The sequence below is a fragment of the Pezoporus flaviventris genome, unplaced genomic scaffold, assembly GCF_033815535.1.
Source record: "Pezoporus flaviventris isolate CSIRO_AGI_PZ_B2104156 unplaced genomic scaffold, CSIRO_AGI_Pfla_v1 ptg000154l, whole genome shotgun sequence".
Lineage (NCBI taxonomy): Eukaryota > Metazoa > Chordata > Aves > Psittaciformes > Psittacidae > Pezoporus > Pezoporus flaviventris.
In genome coordinates, this window is record NW_026892702.1 from 1,247,143 (window position 1) to 1,267,690 (window position 20,548).

The window sequence follows — 20,548 nt, forward strand, 5'->3', positions numbered from 1 at the left end:
GCCTTTTTTTTTGGTGAGTTATCTAGAAGTGAAATAACTTTCCTGACTCAAAACATGCAGATGTTTTGCTGCTCATATTGCTTAAATACGACTCAACCATACAAAACAACTTTCTAGCTGACTGACTCCTGAAGGCAATCCAAACCTTTCAACGGCTTGAAAAACCCCACGCAGCTAAACAGAAAGCACTGTAAGCAAAACATTTTTCAGGCCAGGGTTGCATGTAGGCGAAGTGGTAACGTTTGTGGGGATGGAGCCTTCCACCAGCACTGGGAATGCACAGCCCCTCTGCTCCCGCTGAACTCCAGCAGCTCTGCGGGAGGAAGGAGCCGTGGTCCTGCCGGGCCGCACAGCAGCTCACAAAGAAGCCTTTCAGCTCCACAACAACTTTTTTTATTGTTGGGTTTCTTTATTACTTTCTCGATGCGTTGTGGGGAGGTGGAGGGGAAGGAACGAACCTTTTCACTTCTTCCCTGATAAAATGCAGTGAGGAAATTTCTCACCTACGTTTCTGGTTCTTTGCAGAACGCTTTACATGGGGTTTTCCAAGTCTGCATCTTGGCTTTCAGAGCACAGCTCAAGGGAGCTAGCCCCTTCGAGGCAGCATGTCTTGAACAAGAGCTGCCTCAACCTTTTGCACTTGTGAACTACCAGGAGATCAGTGGGTCCCTGAAATTCTCCAGCCAATGCTGAGCGTCACAGGGGAGGCTCAAGAAACTCAGAATATGCCCCATTTTCCAATAGAAACCACGTGTTCCTGAAGGCAGACAAGAAAAAAAGATCAATCTAAAGAACACAGGTCACCTCCAACACAACTTCTCTGCCATGGAGATCTAATGAGGAGGCAAGTGCAGTTGGTAAATAAAAATCTAGGAAATTTCTGCTCCAAATGATCATTACAAAGCAAACATGATGTCGCCAGTGTGAGACTCTTAACGTGGAGCTGAACAGCTCAAAGGATGAGAGGAAACTGAAGTGTGGCACAAGGCAAAGCAGTGAGGATGGGCTGCAAGAGCAGAGGGTGACCACCTTCCTGCTTGCTGGCCATGAGCTGCAAGGCCTGGGCTCCTCTGCTGCAGCTCACAACTGCACACTGGGATCTACAAAAAACAGCTTAGAAACAATAAGCAAAATAAGTTCAAAGCAAGAACAACGTGAGACTTCCAAACCTTGCAGCCTGAGAAACAGAGGTTGTGTCACTGAATGGTGACAGTGGGGCTGGCTGGACAGATGGGTTTTCACTTGTTTTTGCCCCTAAGGTCCAATCCAGATCAACAGTTACTGTCTGCTCTCCCTTGGGCTGAGCCTTTTCCATCACCAGCTCTGTCCATCTGCAGGAGCAATCCACAGCTTGGCCAAGGACCATTAGTAAGGTCCAACAGGAACCACACAAGGAATCGGAAAGCAGAGGGCTATCAAGGGGAAGGGGTACATCCTTCAGCAAATCACAAGCAGCAGATGCTTCTGCCCGAATGCCCAAAAGTTGTTCAGATGCTTTCCTGGGAGAAAGCTTCTGAAGAGAAGAAAAAGGGGCCTGAGCTTGCTCTAGCTACTGTGATGCTGAGCTGCTGAGCTTACCCAGGATCAGTCAGCCCTTCAGGGAAGGGCAGATGTTACATGACTGATGGGTGGCGCAGAATTCAGAGAAACCACAGCTAATGCTCAGAAAATGCATCAGGCAAAGAGGGAATGCCAGGTCCTGCCCTGCAATACAGCTCCTTCCTTGCCCAGCCAACAAAAAATGACTGAAAGAGTCAGGATCTGAGGTTCTGGCAGCTGATAATTGTGTGTAATAGGCCGAGGGAGCTCAGTATTCAGCACTTCCTGGAGAAGCAGACGTAGCTGGCTTGCCAGTGCTTGGGGTTTACCCAAGACATGGACTAAAGGACACGGGAAAAACATGCAAAGTGTAGGATCAGGATCACATCCTCAGTGGACATACAGCCACCAAGTTTGTTACGATGGTGCAGCACCAGCCACTTCTTTGATATGAAACCTTACATACATGTGGCTATACAAGCATCTTCCACAAAAATTCTTTTCAGTCCTGCAGCCTTATGCTATTTCCAGCACTGTTGCTGGTACAGTTCCATGTACAATCCCCACTGGATAACATCACATAGATATTTCCTCCATATAATCCTCTTTTTTTCCTCACTACACATCACCTGCGCAGTCAGTGGCCTGTTACCTCTCTGCAGACAGGTAGGTACGTGTTCCCAAATGCTTCAACTGCCAACTCAGGTTCTGCTCCTGGGAGAATCCCATTCCCATTTGATTTCTTGTTGTAGAGTGTACCTGAATAAATACTTCATTTTGATTTTTATTGTCTTAAGGCAATTCAAATGCATTTTAGTTGTTACTGCATGCATCAATTTACAGTAACATAAACCAACATTTGCTAAGTTTCCCACCTATAAACTGTGCTTCTCCCCCACTGCTGTGAAAATCACTCGCACGTTTCCACATTCCAAATTTTGAAGATTGCCATCTTCTCTAGCTACACATTAAAAAGGCTTTGGAAGCAAAAGGTAAGTCATGTCTTCACTGAGTTCATGACAACACTATGGATGTCAATTGTACACGTGTGTGTTGATGCATCCAGACTGTTTAATTCATAGCTTGATTTCAAGATGAAAATAGAAATACAAATCAGTTGGATCACACATTAGGAAGTGACCTTGTACTAACAGAGTTCCCAAAATTCCATCTGAGTTAAGGATCCCATAGCACTAGAGAAGTAAAATAAAAGCAATCCTTGTCTCAAATCTAAATACTGCAATTATTATTGCAAAACTATTGCAATGCTGTGATGCAAGAGTACAGCATTCTGCATGTCAGCAAATAACTGCTGCTCACCATTATTATAGGCATTCTTTTTCTTAAACTGCAGGGTGAAGTTACTTTGCAGTTACATTTAAAGGACTTTTAGGAATTTTCTTGTTATTTTAAAAGGAATTCCAGCATTGAAAAACAATTCTGCATGTACCTAAGGATACAGAGGAAGCTTTGTGATGTTAAACAGCACAGAAGGAACATGCAACTATGTAATTAAAGGACTGGAAACCTCTAAGAAGTTAAGGATGCATGTTCACCTTGCAGGTGGGCATTTCCCAACTGCTGAGAGCTTACACATTTGAAACTTAACATCCCATTAGCCTTCACTAGTCCTGCAGTTTCAAACTTTCCACTGGGACTTTATGCTCATTTAGACATTCCAGTCAACTGTTTTATTGAGGACCACATGTGCTGATACTGGTAGTTACAATGGAGGACCTAAGGCAGATGCTCCTACAAGCTGGACACACAGACTTCAGCGCTCAGTCCAAGTAAAAGGAAATAAAACCACTGAAAAGCTCCTGAGCTAGTTTCAAGCCCCTGGTGTTCTTTGAGATCCATGTTTCTCCAAATTACACGAACTCCACTGATTGTACAAAGCTCTGAGCAAAACTTCCACATTTCTGCAATTAAGCAATATGGAACTGACCAGTCTTACAGAAAATTCAAACAAAGTCACTCCTGACTAAGCAGGAGATGCTTCACACAAACAATACATGGGGGAAGTGACCTCAGCTGACAGTAGGGGTACGGGGCTGAGTTCAACTTTGATTTTAACATCAAAATACAGCAGCTGAGCAATGCCAGTATCTGACTTTGTAACCTCACATCTTAACTTAACAGGGATGGACTAAACTACCCAGCCGGGTGGAAGCATGGAGCACATCAGGGAGATGCCCAACCCTGCGGTGGGCGGTAGCTACACTGCTGGCAAGTGCTAGATGCCAGGAGAACTTGTTGATTTGCAGCTCTCCCAACACAGAGTGATGCCTCGAGAGAGCCCTGTGCAGGTAAATACTGCACCAAATGCAAGAGCTGCCCCTGACCTCAGGAGAAACACTGCTGGAAAGCCACAGAGCTTAGACAGCCCCAAAGTTTAGCCTATGAATGGGCCACCCAAAAGAAGCATTACTGATGAACTGAGAGGAATATGCAAGACCTTCCTGAAAACAGTCATAGAATCCCAGCCTGGTTTGGGTTGGGAGGGACCTTAAAGCTCCTCCAGCCCCAATGCCTGCCACGGGCAGGGACACCTTCCACTAGAGCAGCTTGCTCCAAGCCCCTGTGTCCAACCTGGCCTTGAGCACTGCCAGGGATGGGGCAGCCACAGCTTCTCTGGGCACCCTGTGCCAGCGCCTCAGCACCCTCACAGGGAAGAACTTGCTCATACCTAATCTAAATGTTCCCCCAGGATTCCCAAAGATTTGAGCAGGAGTGAGATACCTCTGTGTGCTCGCACATGGGTCTGGAAACAGTTGTAATACTTGTATTTCTTCCCACATATTCCACACTCATAAGACCCTGAAAAACAAGACAGAAAAGTATACATCACCATATTAGATCAGGAAAAACAGCCTCTCCACATACTTATCCATAAACTGGGGACAAAAGAATGCAGTTTGCAGCAAGCAATTTTTGGAAGGTTCATGAAGATAAATGCAGGAAATCACTATCCCAGACTCAATTCTTTTTTCAGCTTTATTTAAGATTCCTTGGCATATTACCCTGAACTCACATTTTCACTCTATTTTTTTAACTTTGCTGACATGAAAAGGGCCACTCTCAAAATAGCCCGATTTATAATTTTATAATAATGACTAATATTTCCTATGGACAGAAATAACCTTGAATTACTTTTCAGTAAGTTCCTAGTATATGGGAAAAAAAGCTCTTCCACTGAAAAAAAGAAGGCAATATGTTATCTGGAGGCAAAGAGTTTTCAAAATTCCTCAAGAAATGCACAATGTACAAATTTCTCAAGAAACCCACAGAGATTTGGTAAATATCCACCCAGAGGAAACCAAAGAGATACAAATAGAACTTTTGACCTTTTTAAGGAAAAGCACATGACCACAGTAGTCTCTCTTCTCAATTTGTGCCTCTAATTCCAGAAAACACACATCTGCAAACAGTCATTTCAAATGAAACCAGAGAAACATTGCTGGGAGAATCATCTGTAATGATGAAATTATGCAATGAATTTACCCTCTTCTGTTTATTGGACAGGCAGAAATTTCCTCAGATTTGTTATTAAAGTTGATTCAGCCTCTTCCCCCACTCCAATGTGGTGAACAGGCTAGAAATTCACCTTTGAAGCTCTCTCTTACAACATGTATTGTGTTTCTTAGCTGTTCACCAGCAGGTAAACAACAGTGATCCTACCTGTGCTCCTCAGTAGGATGACAGAAGCACTTAGGGAACAGGAGGTGGGATGAAGAAGAGCTGAATCTTATTTTGTGTGAATGTAGTATTTCATAGAATCCCAGCCTGGTTTGGGTTGGAAGGGACCTTAAAGCTCGTCCAGCCCCAATGCCTGCCATGGGCAGGGACACCTTCCACTAGAGCAGCTTGCTCCAAGCCCCTGTGTCCAACCTGGCCTTGAACACTGCCAGGGATGGGGCAGCCACAGCTTCTCTGGGCACCCTGTGCCAGCACCTCAGCACCCTCCCAGGAAAGAGCTTCTGCCTAAGAGCTCAGCTCAGTCTCCCCTCAGGCAGGTTAAAGCCATTCCCCTTGGCCTAGCCCTTGTCTCAAGCCCCTCTCCAGGTTTCTTGTAGCCCCTTTAGGTGTTGGTAACTTTCCATGGATGTTTCCTCATGCAACCTTGAAACAATCTTTTCCTGACCATGCAAAACAGTAAAACTCAGGATGAGGCAGAAACAGGAACAAAACATTCACACACACACCTAAATAAATATTCCCAAACATCATCTTAACAGCAATACTTACCCAGCACTACTCAAAGTGAGCTCTTACCAGGAACAAAACCAACCATGCCCTTTGAACACACTGGACCCATGTTCTGTTTTTCCCTTTCCATGCCCTATTGCTTACAGCTTGGGAAGAAAACAACTCTCCTCCCACTTTGTAGCAGTGATGAATTCCCTGTCCATCCCTGTTAGCACCACTTAGGAGTGCCTTTTGAGCTTGGGAGGCTACTATGTCACTGATGCTGAACAAGGCAATTTGCTACAGTCTGACAGACAAGACTACACATCTGAAAAAATACCCCAAAATACTGATCTGACAGTCAGATGACCACATCTGACCTGCTCCACAGCCTTTTGATTATCAAAGCTAGTTGTATATTATATAGAGGTCACAGAACCATAGAATGCTTTGGGTTGGAAGGGACCTTCAAAGCTCATCCGGTTCTAACCCCCCTGCAATGAGCAAGGGCATCTTCAACTAGATCAGGTTGTCCAGAACCACATCCAGCCTGGCCCTGAGTATCTCCAGGCATGGCACATCTATACACAGATATACATACAGGTATATATATGCATATACAGCCCTCACCCATGGTCGCTCCAGACAGGCTTTTCTAAATGAAATCCAGCATATCTCCAAGCCAACAGCATTTGCCAGCCCTCAATCTTCCATGCTCAAGGATCAATTATATTCATTGCCAACCTCCAAAATTCTTTCCTGAAAACTATTCCAGCTGGAGCCCCAAAGCAGCATGACCAGAAGACACACTGACCATCACTTGGGCCCTACCAACCTGTGCAACAGCAGAGGTTCAACTGTACCAACAGCGAAACATAACTGACACCCACCCATACCCTGACACAGCGCTGCACACACCCAGAGCACTGGGAAAAGACACAGAACACAGTGAGAGGCTCTAGGCTGAGCTTTCCCTCTATTTTTCTTCTATTTCTCCCTTCCTCTGGAAATAACCTATAGCACATGAACGCATCTGGCTGTGCAGAAGGTCTTCAAGAAGAGCACAATGTGTGCAATTCACTGTGTAGTGCCTTTCCTCTCCAATACGAAACCAAACCAGTGCTGCAGCCCTTGTGCAAGGGGCTTTGCCTGGAAAGCAAGGGCAGGAGCCAAAGGCAGGAGAAGGACCAGTCAGTCCCATAGGTAGTGATTTTGCATAGATGTCCTCAAGCACAACCTAGGAAGGCTGGAGTCATCTTCTTTGATGAGGGTACCTCTACCCATCTCCTGCGGGGAGACAGCAGTCCTGCCTCAGCACAGCAAGTTTGTGGAGGTTGCAAGGGAGGAGCATTACAGATCTCAAGTCCTACAAGCACCAAGAAGTAACTCAACAGCCACAACTGTACTCAGCCCACCACAATTTGGGAGGCAAATGCACACATCCTCTTATTAAAGAAAGAATAATAATTTGTCACAAGAAATGTGTTATTAGAGTGGAGGAAAGATGAAATGGGAAGAAGAAAAGACACTGCTATGTTGTAAGGCCTTACAAAGAACATGCCTGTGTTGCCTTGACAGTGCCACAGTGGTCATGGCTTATCTTGGATTTGTCCACACCAAGATGTGTCATGCAGGTTAAAGCTGTTTCTAGCAGGAGGGGAGATGGGGAAGGGTTTTGGTTAGTTGGTGTATTCAGTTTTGCCAGGCTTTTCCCAAGCCTCACAGCTGGAATTTGGGCAACACACCCATTGCATCCGGAGTTTTCCCTTGCTCCCTGGTTAGACTTTCACACCCTTCCATCACATACCGGACGTGTATCTCAATGCATGGTCAAAAATCCAGGTCCCTGAATATCGATTTCGTGTATATCCAACGGGAGAGCCACGTTCCACTGCTTTTCCATCTAAATTATGCAAAAAGAAATCAGAAAAAAGCCCTTAAAGCGGATGCATTTCCAAAGAATAATGATGCCTGAAGCCCATTAAAAATTGCCAAGACCCATCTGTCCCTGTGCCTTGCTAACAAGATGTCAGAGGTCACACAGAAGTTCTTAAGGCTTCCGCAGCCCTATTTTACTTGGTATAACTAGGGATTCTCCAAAGTGCTCTTGAATTACCTATGCCGAGCAGCACAGCAACCGAGACATCAGCATCATGGCACAAATCAAGCATGTGCGTGTCAGATTGAGAGTCTCAAAGCAGAAGGATTCACTCGTCTCAGAAACATTTCTGATTTAATGCATTGCTTGAAAACTCCTCTCCAAAATGTTTCTCATAAAGCACAGACCAGACTGAGAGCTTAAACAGTCTCATTTAAAAGTTCCCCTGATCAACTCGCAGATAAGCCTGTCTTTCGAAACACATACTGACCTGATGGCATTCCCAACATCAGAAAATGATCCACACCAGCCAAACAGCCTCTCTCCTTTCTCTTCACTTACAACACAAGTGCCATTTGCTTCTCCTCTCATTTCTAGACAGCTTCATGGTGCACTCCAGTGCCTTTCTGCCCTGACACCCCACCCTGAGAAATGCTGCTCATAGAATCCCAGCCTGGTCTGTGTGGGAAGGGTCCTTAAAGCTCACCCAGCTCCAACCCCTGACACAGGCAGGGACACCTTCCACTAGAGCAGCTTGCTCCAAGCCCCTGTGTCCAACCTGGCCTTGAACACTGCCAGGGATGGGGCAGCCACAGCTTCTCTGGGCACCCTGTGTCAGTGCCTCAGCACCCTCACAGGGAAGAGCTTCTGCCTAAGAGCTCATCTCAGTCTCCCCTCTGGCAGGTTAAAGCCATTCCCCTTGGCCTGTCCCTACAGGCCCTTGGCCAAAGCCCCTCTCCCACTACCAGAAGACTGTTACAACATCTCTCCTTAAGAAGCCTTCTCTTCTCCAGGCCGAAGGAGCCTGGATGTGTTGGAGCTCTTCAAATGACCTTGGCCCAAGGCCAGCACGTGAAACCCAGCAAGGAAAAAGAAGAACAGGGCACGCTGTACCTCTGAGCTGTGCAGGACAGGAAACACACCGCCTATGAGGCAGGGAGGTCTGGTGGCTCTGCAAGGGGTGCCAGCTGGAGGATGGGGACCAGCATGGATCCACACTGGTGGTACCAGTCTGCTGCTGCTGGCTGACCCAGGCTTGAAGCCAACCTCTCCATTGGCTTTCTTTGCTTGGCATGCCCAAGGGGGTCCCCAAGGGGCTTGCAAAGCTTCTGTAGAAAAGTAGCTGAAAGGAAAATGGTCCAAAGCCACAAACATCAGTACCCGCTCTTCGGGGAGGGATGGTAGCCACTGTCCCCACCCATCCGGCTTGGCTCCATCCACTTCCAGGCATCATGGAGCCCCGGTTGCTCCAAAGGGCTGGAAACAGAGTCTGAAGTAGTGCAAAGTGCAGGGAGAGACATGTGAACGTGTAACTGAACAGGAGGCAGCGCACACAAGGCCTCATCTGATGAAAACACTACAAGCAAATAGCAGCAGCTGAGCTGGGAATCCCTGTTACAAAGTGCTCCAAGAAACAACTGACAATGTAAATACAGCCCGCTCCTGCAGGAGATGTGTGACTCAGAGCAGAGACATAAATCTTCTACAGCACGTTTCAGCCAGCTCCCGAAGCCGAGCCCCGCAGGAAGCCGGCTGGCTCTCACTTGGAGCCACATGTGCCCCGAAGCCTCAGCACCGTGGCCCCAGCTCAGACAACACATCCCCCACTTAACCGACCGTGCCCAGAACACTATGGAAGGAGACAGTCCAGGGGTCAGCGCTTCCATGGGAAGGAGAGGGATTCATTCCCTCCCGATTCACCACTTCACGCTGCATCATGAATTACTGTAAGAAATAACCGCTTTCGACACCTCCCATCTCAGCTTCCCTGATGAAGGCGAATAAAATCCCAGCAAAGCAATGCCTTTCTGCACAGCTGAAGTGATTTAGATACAGGGCTACCAGAACACATCACAGGAAAGGCTTCAGGGAGGAAAACTCCTGGAAGTACCAGTGAGCAGCAGCAGAGAGCTCAAAGCCTTTGCTCTGGAGGCAGGAGGCACCGGTGTCTTCAGCTGGCAACTGGGGCTGTTCCAGAGCAGCAGCCGGAATCACCAGCAGAGCTGCAAGGATGGGACATTTCTTATGCAAGTTACACAGATGTCTGCAACCATGGAACAGTGCCTGGCCATGGTTTCTGCAGGGTGATGGAGGGGACCAAAAGAATTGACTGGGAGCCAGTTCAAGAAACCACAAGGAACAGATAGGTATCTGGGCACCAGTTGGTCCACACAGAGCCCAGTATTTGGTGGCCAAAGACAAGTTATTCAGAGCCACCTCCCCAATAGTTATGTGAACGGTGGATGAATGGGGGCACTTACAGGGCTCTTTTCACAAAAGAACCCATCAACTGCCAATTGCCTCAGGACCAAGTCACCTTTAAAGAAACCCAGGGAGAGTCTCTAAAACAACAAGTATGATGCACTTTTCATGTGAAAAGGCCCTTCCCAATAGTAGTTCTCCAGTTTACTTTCTACAGCTTTCAACCACCACTTGTTAACCAGCACACAGCTCGCCATCCCTCTCCCCATGGTGCTTACACATCAAACCACATCCCCCTTCATGCCAGCCTGTCCCCAGCGCTCTCCATAAGTACATGCTGGTGAATGTCCAAGTCAACCAACAGCAAAAGCCCACTCCCCACTTTGCACAACAATACAGTCAACCTCATCATCTGCAGCCCAGCTAATGCTGCCCAGCCACAAGCCATGGGGAGAAGAGGTCCAACAGAGCAGACAGCCAAGCTGCAGATGCTTTCATCAAGGGCTGTGACGATGGCTGAAGGAGAAGCTCCCATCAATGGTCACATCCCCACCCTTCCCTCCCAGGGCACCAGGGACACCTGTGCATTTCAGGGTTGCCCATGCAGTGATCACCCTCTCAAGAGCTGTGGAGGATCAGCAACTCTGAATACACACAGAATAATTCCTCCAAATCTTATGATCTTTAATTCAGAAGCAGTTTCAGACTTCCAGGCTTTCCCCAAATGTTCTCACCCTGCATGAACAGCAGTGACCTCCCACCTTACCATTCTTAGTGGCTGTCCTACTGGGGAACAGAAGGACAATGATGCTCCCGAGACATTGACCAGCTACCAATACCTCCAGGGTTTCTTTCCAACAGCATAGGCAGTGATCAAGCAGAAACCAGGAGAAAACCTAACACTGGTTCCTCTTTTCTCTCCCCCTGCAAGATAAAACAACCCCAACCCCAACACTGGGCAGCTCAAGCCAGCTTTCTCCTGAGTCCTTTGAAGGGAACATGGTCCAAGTGCTGTTTCTTCTTACTTCTGCCCTTCACTCTTAGAGTCACTGCTGGGACCTGCTCCATGACAGAACCAACAGAGGAGTCCCTTTAGCAAGTGGTGCCTCTGCAGGATCTCTGGAGCAGGAGGACAGGACAGTGATGCCCACAGGGAAAAAAAAAAAACACAAAGAGCTTCTTTTCATCACAGTTTGAGGTGGGGTGAGGACAGGAACTACTGTTTTGGACCTGGCACCCTGCAGACACCCAGAAGACAAAATTATGCCCTCAAAGTTACTGGTGAACAGAAAAACAACCAACCCATAAAACCTGGTTTGAGCTAAATCTAATTATTTACAGAAAGCATCCACAAAGCAACCATCCTCCAAACATTTCAACTGTTTCTCAGGCTTCCCTCTTGTTCCTGCTCATCTACCACCTCATCCTGCCCAACACACCTATCACCAACCCTGGGTTCACCACCAGTTTGGCACGTGACTGCTGGGCAAGTCACTTCACACACCAGAAGAAGATACTAAGCTTTTTCTTACAGTTACCCTGATCTTGGTTGATTCTTTAGAGGTGACCAGATACAAACACAGAGCAGAAGGTCAATACTCCAGAGGCAGGACCCTGTGACTGATGTGCATCTTGGCTCTGGTCCCTCCAACAGAGCTGAGCTTCAGCTCTCCAGAACCTTGTTCCTCTTCCCACACCACGGACTCAAGAGGACCAACAGATGGGGTGCACCACCCCATTGCTTACCGAGCGTCTGCTGGTTGCGGACCCCACCTATGACCACGCAGATCTCCGCAGGCACATCTCCTGGCCCATCTTTTATGTTCTTCTTGGAATCTTTGGTGTCATCCTGCCAGATCACCTCTTCGATATAGTCATCTGGTACCTCTGTTTTCACTTTCACCTCAGTCATCATTCCAGCCTCTTCACTGGGTGAGGACTGAGATGTCACCGACTCGGAGCCCTCCGCTTTCGGGCTCCGCGGGCTCCTCTTCAAGCACTCCCTGAATGGGGGGAAAAGAGGAGAAAACATGAACCCTCAGCGTCAAGTGCTCACTTTCTCATCACTAGGATCTAATTAAAGGCACTTTTATTTAATGCAGTTTATTTAAAATAAGTACAGGTAGGTGTGTCTGCCATATGTGGGCAGTCATTAACCAGACAGAAGTAAGAAAACTACTTGCTAGTAATGAAAATAACCTTAATCCTCACAAACAACAGCAGCGGACATGGACTGGACCATAAACCAATAGCACAGAATTCCATCGGGTTCCTTGCAGGCCAGGAGCACAATCCCACTAGTCCTGAGACCAAGGATTACATCAAGACTAGTTCATACATGCAAAAGAAAAGCCATATTCTCCTGACGTGTAAAATGGAGCTATCTCCACTTGCATGCGCTCCTCCATGAGTGGATCTACGCTTGTGTTCCCTCTTTTAACCCTTCAAAGTAACCCTGCATCCCATGGTATTGGTATGGCCTTACTTAACATACACAATGATGATCAAAGGGGATTGTCTGCAGTATAATGATATTTAGGGAGACTATCATGTTATGGACAGATACAAGTATCAAAGATGACAAGAGAAATTATGATGGATGGAGGAAGGCAGAGGGCAGTGTATTTAGAAACAGATTAAGATTTTCATCTTGGAAGGAAAAAGCTGGAAATTCATGGGAGAAATCAATCTCAATAAATAAATACTCAAAACCCCTTAAGTAAAGGAAGGACACCTCAAAGCTGTAGAATGACATGAACAAGTGCTATGGTGGCAAAAGGAAGAGGGAGGTTGAGCACAACAGATGAGGACCAGATAATAACTCAGTGTAGCTCCTTTTCCAAATGCACCATCACACCACTCATCACGGGCTCCCTGCTCTTAATACTGGTTATTAATAAATGCCAACATGCAGTGAAAAGCTAAAATAATTGCTGGTTCAGTCTGTGCAGAAATCTGAAGAATTAAATCTATAATAGCTGAGACTACCCAGAAACAGAGATTTTAAAGACTGTGACATATTTAGAGCCATGGAAATGCTGGGAATAGCCAAAGGTGTTTGAAAATGTTTTAAGCAGAAGTAACAGGCAAAATAAAGTGGAAAATAGGCTGAACTTATAGATGAGAGTCATTAGACCATGCAATAGTGAAAGAGAAGGAAATCCCATTGCTTGGAAGAGCGTAGAAAGTCAGAACAAGGTATGAAGTAAAATGTTAGAAAACTAACACCTGCAATGGCTTCTGACACTGCTTATGGGGCTGGCAGAGGAATCAAAATGCTGCAGCTGGCAGTGCCCAGTGGGTAATTCTGGGAGAATGGAGACAAGAGGAGAGATAAAGGAAGAGAACAATCTTCTGCAGTAATTACTGCACAACCTCCTACACAGACATGTAGTTGCTATTTCAAAATGGGTCAGTCACATCACATCACCAGGTATTTTATTATTCATCCCTTCATTCTCATTATGGAATGAAATGTACAATTAATAGCCCCTAAACAGAGAGAATTAGCCTTCACCTGCCTCCCCACTCCTTCCCACCCTCCTCATACTTACTCCAACCCTGGCTGTGCTCCCAAAATCATACAGGGCTTTTTCAAGCGAGAAAGATGAATTAAGATAGAGAAAATGTGGTTGAAACCAGACAGTCTTTATGGTAATATTATTGGATACCCAAAAGGTCCATCAATCTCACCCAACAGCAGCGTAGGTCAGCAGCACTCATTCTAAAGCCAAAGGGAGGCAACAGCCAGGAGCTCAAGTACAAACCACTCAGCAATCAGAAAAGGGTGGGATTAATTGGAAATCAATTGAAGCAACAAGGTGTGAAATGCAAAACACTGATAAAGGCAGTAAAACCAATAGGGTGGTGGTGGGGAAACAGTCTTCCTCCCCTGAGGGCAATCAAACCAATACAATTCCTACTGGTAGGCAGAAAGGTGAGAACCAGCTCTGTACTTCAAGTGAAGGCAAAATGGATTGTTCAGCAACCTGTACTTGTCAATCCTGGACAGAACAACATAGAAGTCAGTGCAGGAGCCAAGCTCATACAACTAGCAGTGATGCTAAGGATACAGCTTTCTGAGGAGATTATAAATTGGGTGAGGACAGAAAAGATCTTCCGAGGGCACCCAGCTTTGCATCACGTCACATTCAGACATAAATCAGCAGAACATGGCATGAAGTGAGCAACAGGCCATGTGCTGCAAGGCAAAGTGCTGGCCTCAAGGCACATCACTCCTGAATGGGGGCATTTCCACAAGGCTCCTGAAATAGAATCATAGAATAGTTAGGGTTGGAAAGGACCTTAAGATCATCAAGTTCCAACCCCCCTGCCATGGGCAGGGACACCTCACACGTCACCCAAGGCTCTGTCCAACCGGGCCTTGAACACTGCCAGGGATGGAGCATTCACAACCTCCCTGGGCAACCCATTCCAGTGCCTCACCACCCTTACAGTAAGGAACTTCCTTATATCCAATCTAAACTTCCCCTGTTTCAGTTTTAACCCATTACCCCTTGTCCTGTCACTACAGTCCCTAATGAATGGTCCCTCCCCAGCATCCTTATAGGCCCCCTTCAGATAAATGATTGATGTGGGATGATTTATTAATGCTCTGGAATGAAATTTAACATCACTGGTGCTAAAAATGATGGATGACCGCTGGAGGGGTGGAGAGCAATGACTGTGAAAGGGACAACAGCACCAGTGGATCCATCACTCCATAAGCTGGCTCTGCCCACAATGAACAGCTGTAGCATAGTTGAATGTGTCCAGGCATGTGGGTGCCCCCACGAACAGCACCCACAGTGCTCAGCCATGATGCCAGCAGGAAGGTTGTGCTGCAGCCAGCCACGAGCCCCGCTCTGACCTACAGGACTAAGGCAGTTTTCAGGTACATGTGCCCAAGATGGAACAAGGAGGTGATTTCCTCTCTGTATGCAGCCATGGTGAAGCCAGTCCCAGTGAGACTGGCTCGTTCTTAAAAGGTGACTAGAGAAACTGGAGTTGGCTCAAAAAAGAGGCACTGAAATGGTCTGAGACTGAGAAATGATACTGACTCTGCGCGACCAAACAACTTCAACCTGTTTCTCATGCCAAAAGGAAGACTGAGAGATTATTTGATGGCAGCATACCATCATCTTCGTGGGGAGAAAATACCATCTTTCCTTCATTTGGCAGGCAAGAACACAGTACGAGCTCATTGCTGGAACCAACTGAAATGAGGCACAGAACATCAGCACGGAGGGCGATCCACTGGAACAACCATTTTCCAAAGGATGTGCTCAGGGAGAACAAAGCTCTCCAAGTCGTCACACCCAGAGTACCTGCCTGGCCCTGGGTTACTGGGCTCCGTGCAGATGTGCACCGGTCAGACTTGATGGCCTGAGGCTGTAGGAGTATATAAACGTTAGACCAGACCAATGGACCCTCAAGAACATTGCTCTTCACACACATTGACTCTGGATCCATCTCTGCCAGGAAAGTACCTTCCTGGCTGAGTTGCCTGCTCCTGGGTGGGACCTAACCCTGCAAACACCAACTGAAAGCAACACTATTCCTCTGCCATTGCCCCATGGGTCATAAGCCTGAGCAGGTACCTGCTGTACGTTTTGGACACCAGTCCCAAATACTTTCACAACCTCCTGCACCATTGCATAGCACAGAAGCCCTGAAAGGAGCTTGCTGAGCCTCCCCCCAAAAAAAGTAAGCAAACCCATTAAAATAATATAGCACCACTGGAGTTTTACAACAATTTTACACTAAATAGAGCCCTTCTCTGTCTTCAGATACCTTCTAGGAGAGATGAAGGCAGCAGATGTATCCAGGATACAGAATGGGTACAGATGGGTACAGCACTGCCACTGAGCACCAGTGAGCACCACTCAGCCCAGCACCACGTGATTTGCTGTCCAGATTGTATGTACGTATTTATTCTCTCTATATATACAGAAATACAACTATATATAAAGCTGTACTTGTCTGCACACACATGTATCTTCAGGGGCTCACAACCGTGTCTCAGCATATCCTCTCCTTGCACCCAGCTCCTGCCCCTTTCTACCACAGTACATCCTCTGCTGACACCCCAAGGGGCCAGTGTTTTATTGCATGAGCCACATCCCGTCTCACAGGCCTGGCACCCATCCTCTGCCAGCCAAAATGCAGGAATGTCATCCCAGAATGCAAGCTTTGCTTTGCCATTGACCTGCACCAGGCCAGAATCAGTCCCACACCACCTGAGAGCAGTTCTGATGACCTTTTTCATGTCCCTTGCTGTTTCACTGAAGAAGGAAGAGCTGTTCTCACATCATTTTCATTATTCCATACCCTGCAGAGATTTTCCAGCCACTGGCTGATGCCAGGCTTTAGCCAAACTTCAACTGCAGACTCTCTCCAGCTCAATGGCCAGAGGAACACTATGGCTTTGCAGAATACCTTAAAATCAACACAATCAAACAGCAGCACAGCTCCATCCCTCCTTCTTTCTCCTCTGGATGTGCTCTGCAGGGGACAGAGGAGCCAGGAGGCTCTGATTGCTTTATATGATACACAAGACGAGCATCATTAGCTCCTGCTGAGCAGGTGAAGGCAATGGACCCTTCCTACCTTCCCTGCACCTGGAGAACATCTTCCTCACCTCCATCCTTACAGCCTCCAAAGCACTCCTGTGGCTAGAGCAAAACTAGGATCAGTCCAGGCTTCCTGCCCCTGAAGTTCAGCTGCCGAGGTGATGGTGTGATTGTCCCCAGGGTGTAGGGGATTGAAGGAACAATCCTCATGGGACAGCAGAGTTTGAAGCTCCTGGTTTGGCTGGAGAAACAATACTAAAACCATGGAGCAAAATAGGAAAGAAAAGGAAATTACTGACACTGGAGAAGTTCAGATGGGATGGAGAGGGGTACATGCACAGCTACAGAAGAGGCAGGTTCCACTCAGAATCACAGAATGCATTGGGTTGGAAAGGACCTTAAAGCTCATCATCACTCTCACTGGGAAGAACTTCTTCCTGATATCTCTAAATCCTCTGTCAGTTTAAAGCCATTCTCCCTTGTCCTGTCACTACTTGCTCTTATAAAAGAGCTAACAGAAGACAGCATTCACCATAGTGTCCATTGAGCCAGAAGATGCACTGACCCAAGAGAGGTGACCATCGTTTCTTTAGCAGCCCTTTGGTCTTTGGATGTTGTATCCCTTGTGAGCCCATGACACTGCACTTGCTCAGTGTTGTATTACGCTGCAGCACTGCAAAGAGCTGACAACTAGAGATGAAGATAAAGCAGCAGCAGATCCAGAACGTACACACAGGAACTAAGTGAGAACCTTCTATGAGTCAGGTCCCACCCTGGGTACCTGCAGCCATCCCTCTCATGGTGGCTCTGAACACAGGTCCCAGCCTCACACCATCACCTTCCTGCATGAAACAATGCAATTTTAAGTGTTCAAGTGTGGCCTTGTGATCAGCTGCAGTTCCCTCTGCAGGTCCAACCTGCATTTCCCATCCATGGCATGATGTTCCCTGGAAAGAGGACATTCTTCAAGCAAAGCACTGTTTGCACAAGACGAAAGCTTCTCAGAGAAACATGTGCATGGGTACATCTGCTTAAACCCTGTCTCCTTCCACAGGGTGCATCTACCACCTTCTCCTTGTCTTTGAGCTTTCCTGCAGAATACCAACCTCTCTTACTTTTAATATCATGTTCTTATTGAGATGTGGAGCTTGGCAATCCAAGAGCCTCTTCCTTGTGAGGAGGGGAGGCAGGAGCCTTGGGATCACGCGCTGCTCACACTGTCCCTCAGTGGTGTGCCTGGCTGGGCTGCAGGTGAGGTGCCGTCTCATCTGCCAGGACAGACTCTATGGATTTTAAACATTAAAGATGCAAACAAACATTGCACTTGCATGTCTCACGCCTGTGACTAAGTAGGCCACGTAGCCAATTACTGTATTACCAGCTCTGCCATCTCACAATCTCATTTCAACACAGCTGCCTCCTTTGATCATCACACTTTCATCTTTCGATGATGTTACGGCCACTTTCATGTCAAATACAAATATGTGAAGGCAGAAGAGATTAAGGAGGCCTCGATGAAGACTCGTCATGGGGAACTGGAAAAGTGGGGGTAAAGTGAGTTCCTGGACCCATTTTGGCCCAGCTTCCCTTGGTCCTACACCCATGAAGGGCCGAGGCTTTAGCACTGATGCGGCAAGATAGTATGAGCAAATGACCACGCCGTAAGTGCAATTTTGGCCATAAAGCTGAGTAGACTGGATGATGCCTCACAAGCATCAATGCAAGGAGCAAGGCAGGAAGCTCTTCCAGATGGAAGGACAGAAAGGAAACGACCCTCTGCACAGTGACACTCCACCATGAAGCCAGTGGCCACCTTCCAGCCAGTCCCCTGTGGAAGGAGGCAAGGAGAAAGGGATGTAAGCCGAGGAGCTGCAATATGGTGCCGTTTTCATCCTTGGAGAGCACTTTGTTCTGGCTGGGAAAAGCGGAACTGGCAGCAACTGAAAGCAAATGGGCCCCGTCAGCTGCTGCAGCCAGAAGAAAGTCACATTTGCAGTTTGCTTTTTCTGATCTGGAGTAGCATCCTCATAAATAATGAAAGTGACTAAAAGCTACTTAAAAAACACACACACTCCTCCCTTCTGAAAGAATGAGAAAAAACCCCAATTAGAAAAGGACATTTCTTCCAGCTAGGAATAATTTGTCATGTAATTCTCTGAAGACGGCAACAGAAACACGCGTGCTCCAAGCTCCCTTTTGAGTGATCTGTGGTTGCATACGGACTCAGATGGCTTCTAATGGGGCTATTTTTACAGCACACATCCTGCTGAGCTTTTGGGGAGAGGCAAAGTGAGATCAGTGAGACCAGTCTCCAGTGTCAGCTCCTGTGTGTTTTCTCCTCAAAAGGAGAGGAAAAGCAAACAAAGGTGGAGGAGGACACCCTGCTGTGAACCAACACCTACAAACACAGCTCTTCCGCTCCAGCAGCAAACGTGGAGCATCTTCAGGGTCTTCCTGGACACCACTCAAGCTGGACGAACCAGAGACAGACTTGGTAACACCAATGATGGTGATACCCAGCACAAGAGATGTGTGTCCACCTACACCTTGAAACACACTTTCATACAGTCCTTGGTTCACTCTTCTGGTCTGCAGGATGAAAGACGTTCAGAAGAGCACAGTAATGAGGACCATGCAGTGGGCACCTGAAGGAACATGCTCTGCAGAACCCAGCTGGCTGGTCCCAGGCTAAATCAGAAGGCCTCTGCTGTCAGAAAGGAAGGGAAGCAAAAAAAGGGGGAAGCCTGAAACTGGGCTCAATTTCTAGATGCTGCCATGGTTTTAAAGAGGGTTCCTGCCATGACTGCAGCTACAGGAAGTAGAACAGACAGCATAGATACACATCAATTCTTGTTTTACATGGAGATGATACAAGCAGGGACAGAAAAAGGAAGATGTGCACTGAAAATCTGCTTGTCTGATAAATCAGTTGTGGTGGCCTTGAACCACCTCCCCACAGCTGTCATTTGCTCCCTGGAGCAGCCCAGCTGCATAGGTATTGTACACCAGGAGGAGGGAGGAGGAGCAGGTCAGGAACCAGAGGAGCAGCCCAGTGACCTTCCTCAGGGAGATCTCAAGGGACACTACCAGGCAAAAAGATTTTCAAGTTCAGGGTTAGAAGAAAGAAGGAACTGATTTTTTCCAGTGTTACAGCTGAGTACCTTCCTTCTTCCAACACCTAAAGGGAACCTACAAGAAACCTGGAGAGGGACTTTGGCCAAGGGCCTGCAGGGACAGGCCAAGGGGAATGGCTTTAACCTGCCAGAGGGGAGACTGAGATGAGCTCTTAGGCAGAAGCTCTTCCCTGTGAGGGTGCTGAGGCGCTGGCACAGGGTGCCCAGAGAAGCTGTGGCTGCCCCATCCCTGGCAGTGTTCAAGGCCAGGTTGGACACAGGGGCTTGGAGCAAGCTGCTCTAGTGGAAGGGGTCCCTGCCCGTGGCAGGGGTTGGAGCTGGAGGAGCTTTAAGGTCCCTTCCAACACAAACCAGGCTGGGATTTATGATTCTATGATTGTGGTCTCCATGCCTTCTGCTTCGGCTTTCAGATACTCCCTCATAGCCTGAAAGCCAAAGGGACCAACCTACTCATCCCACTCAACCTCCTGTGTCACCGCACACAGAGCTGCTCCTCTGTCAAAAGTGCACCTGCAGCTTGAGCCGGTGCTTCTTATAGGGTTGTCTTGATTTTGGTGCATAAAGTGCTGGAGTGACCATCACATTCGTGGGTCCCTCATCTGAGTAACTGTTTTCCAAAGCAGGCACTGTGTTTCCAGTGTGGATTGCTGCCTCCCTCCATTGGTTTGCTGGAAAAAAGATCCTGTTAATGGGAATCTTATCTTCATAGAATAGAAAATACCTCTTCTGTTGCCTCTTGAATGAAGCAAACCAACCATACTTCCTTAATGTATGTTTTATACACACTAAAATATGGCTTTTAATTCTTGACTCTT

General features: G+C 47.3%; 1 protein-coding gene across 6 annotated transcripts in view; it reads right to left on the reverse strand.

Annotated features, from left to right (window-relative positions):
- ZNF618 (zinc finger protein 618) overlaps positions 1 to 20,548 on the reverse strand; it is a 148,286-nt gene that overhangs the window by 55,717 nt on the left and 72,021 nt on the right. For 3 of the 6 annotated variants that reach the window (XM_061479595.1, XM_061479594.1, XM_061479593.1), the window contains exons 3-5: positions 11,774 to 12,030; positions 7,535 to 7,630; positions 4,282 to 4,359 (exon numbers count right to left, since the gene is read on the reverse strand). In XM_061479595.1, the coding sequence (XP_061335579.1) occupies positions 4,282 to 4,359; positions 7,535 to 7,630; positions 11,774 to 12,030 (431 nt within the window). Of the gene's footprint in view, positions 1 to 4,281; positions 4,360 to 7,534; positions 7,631 to 11,773; positions 12,031 to 16,235; positions 16,489 to 20,548 lie in introns of those variants that run through there. The other 3 variants (XM_061479598.1, XM_061479596.1, XM_061479597.1) reach the window with 2 other exon arrangements.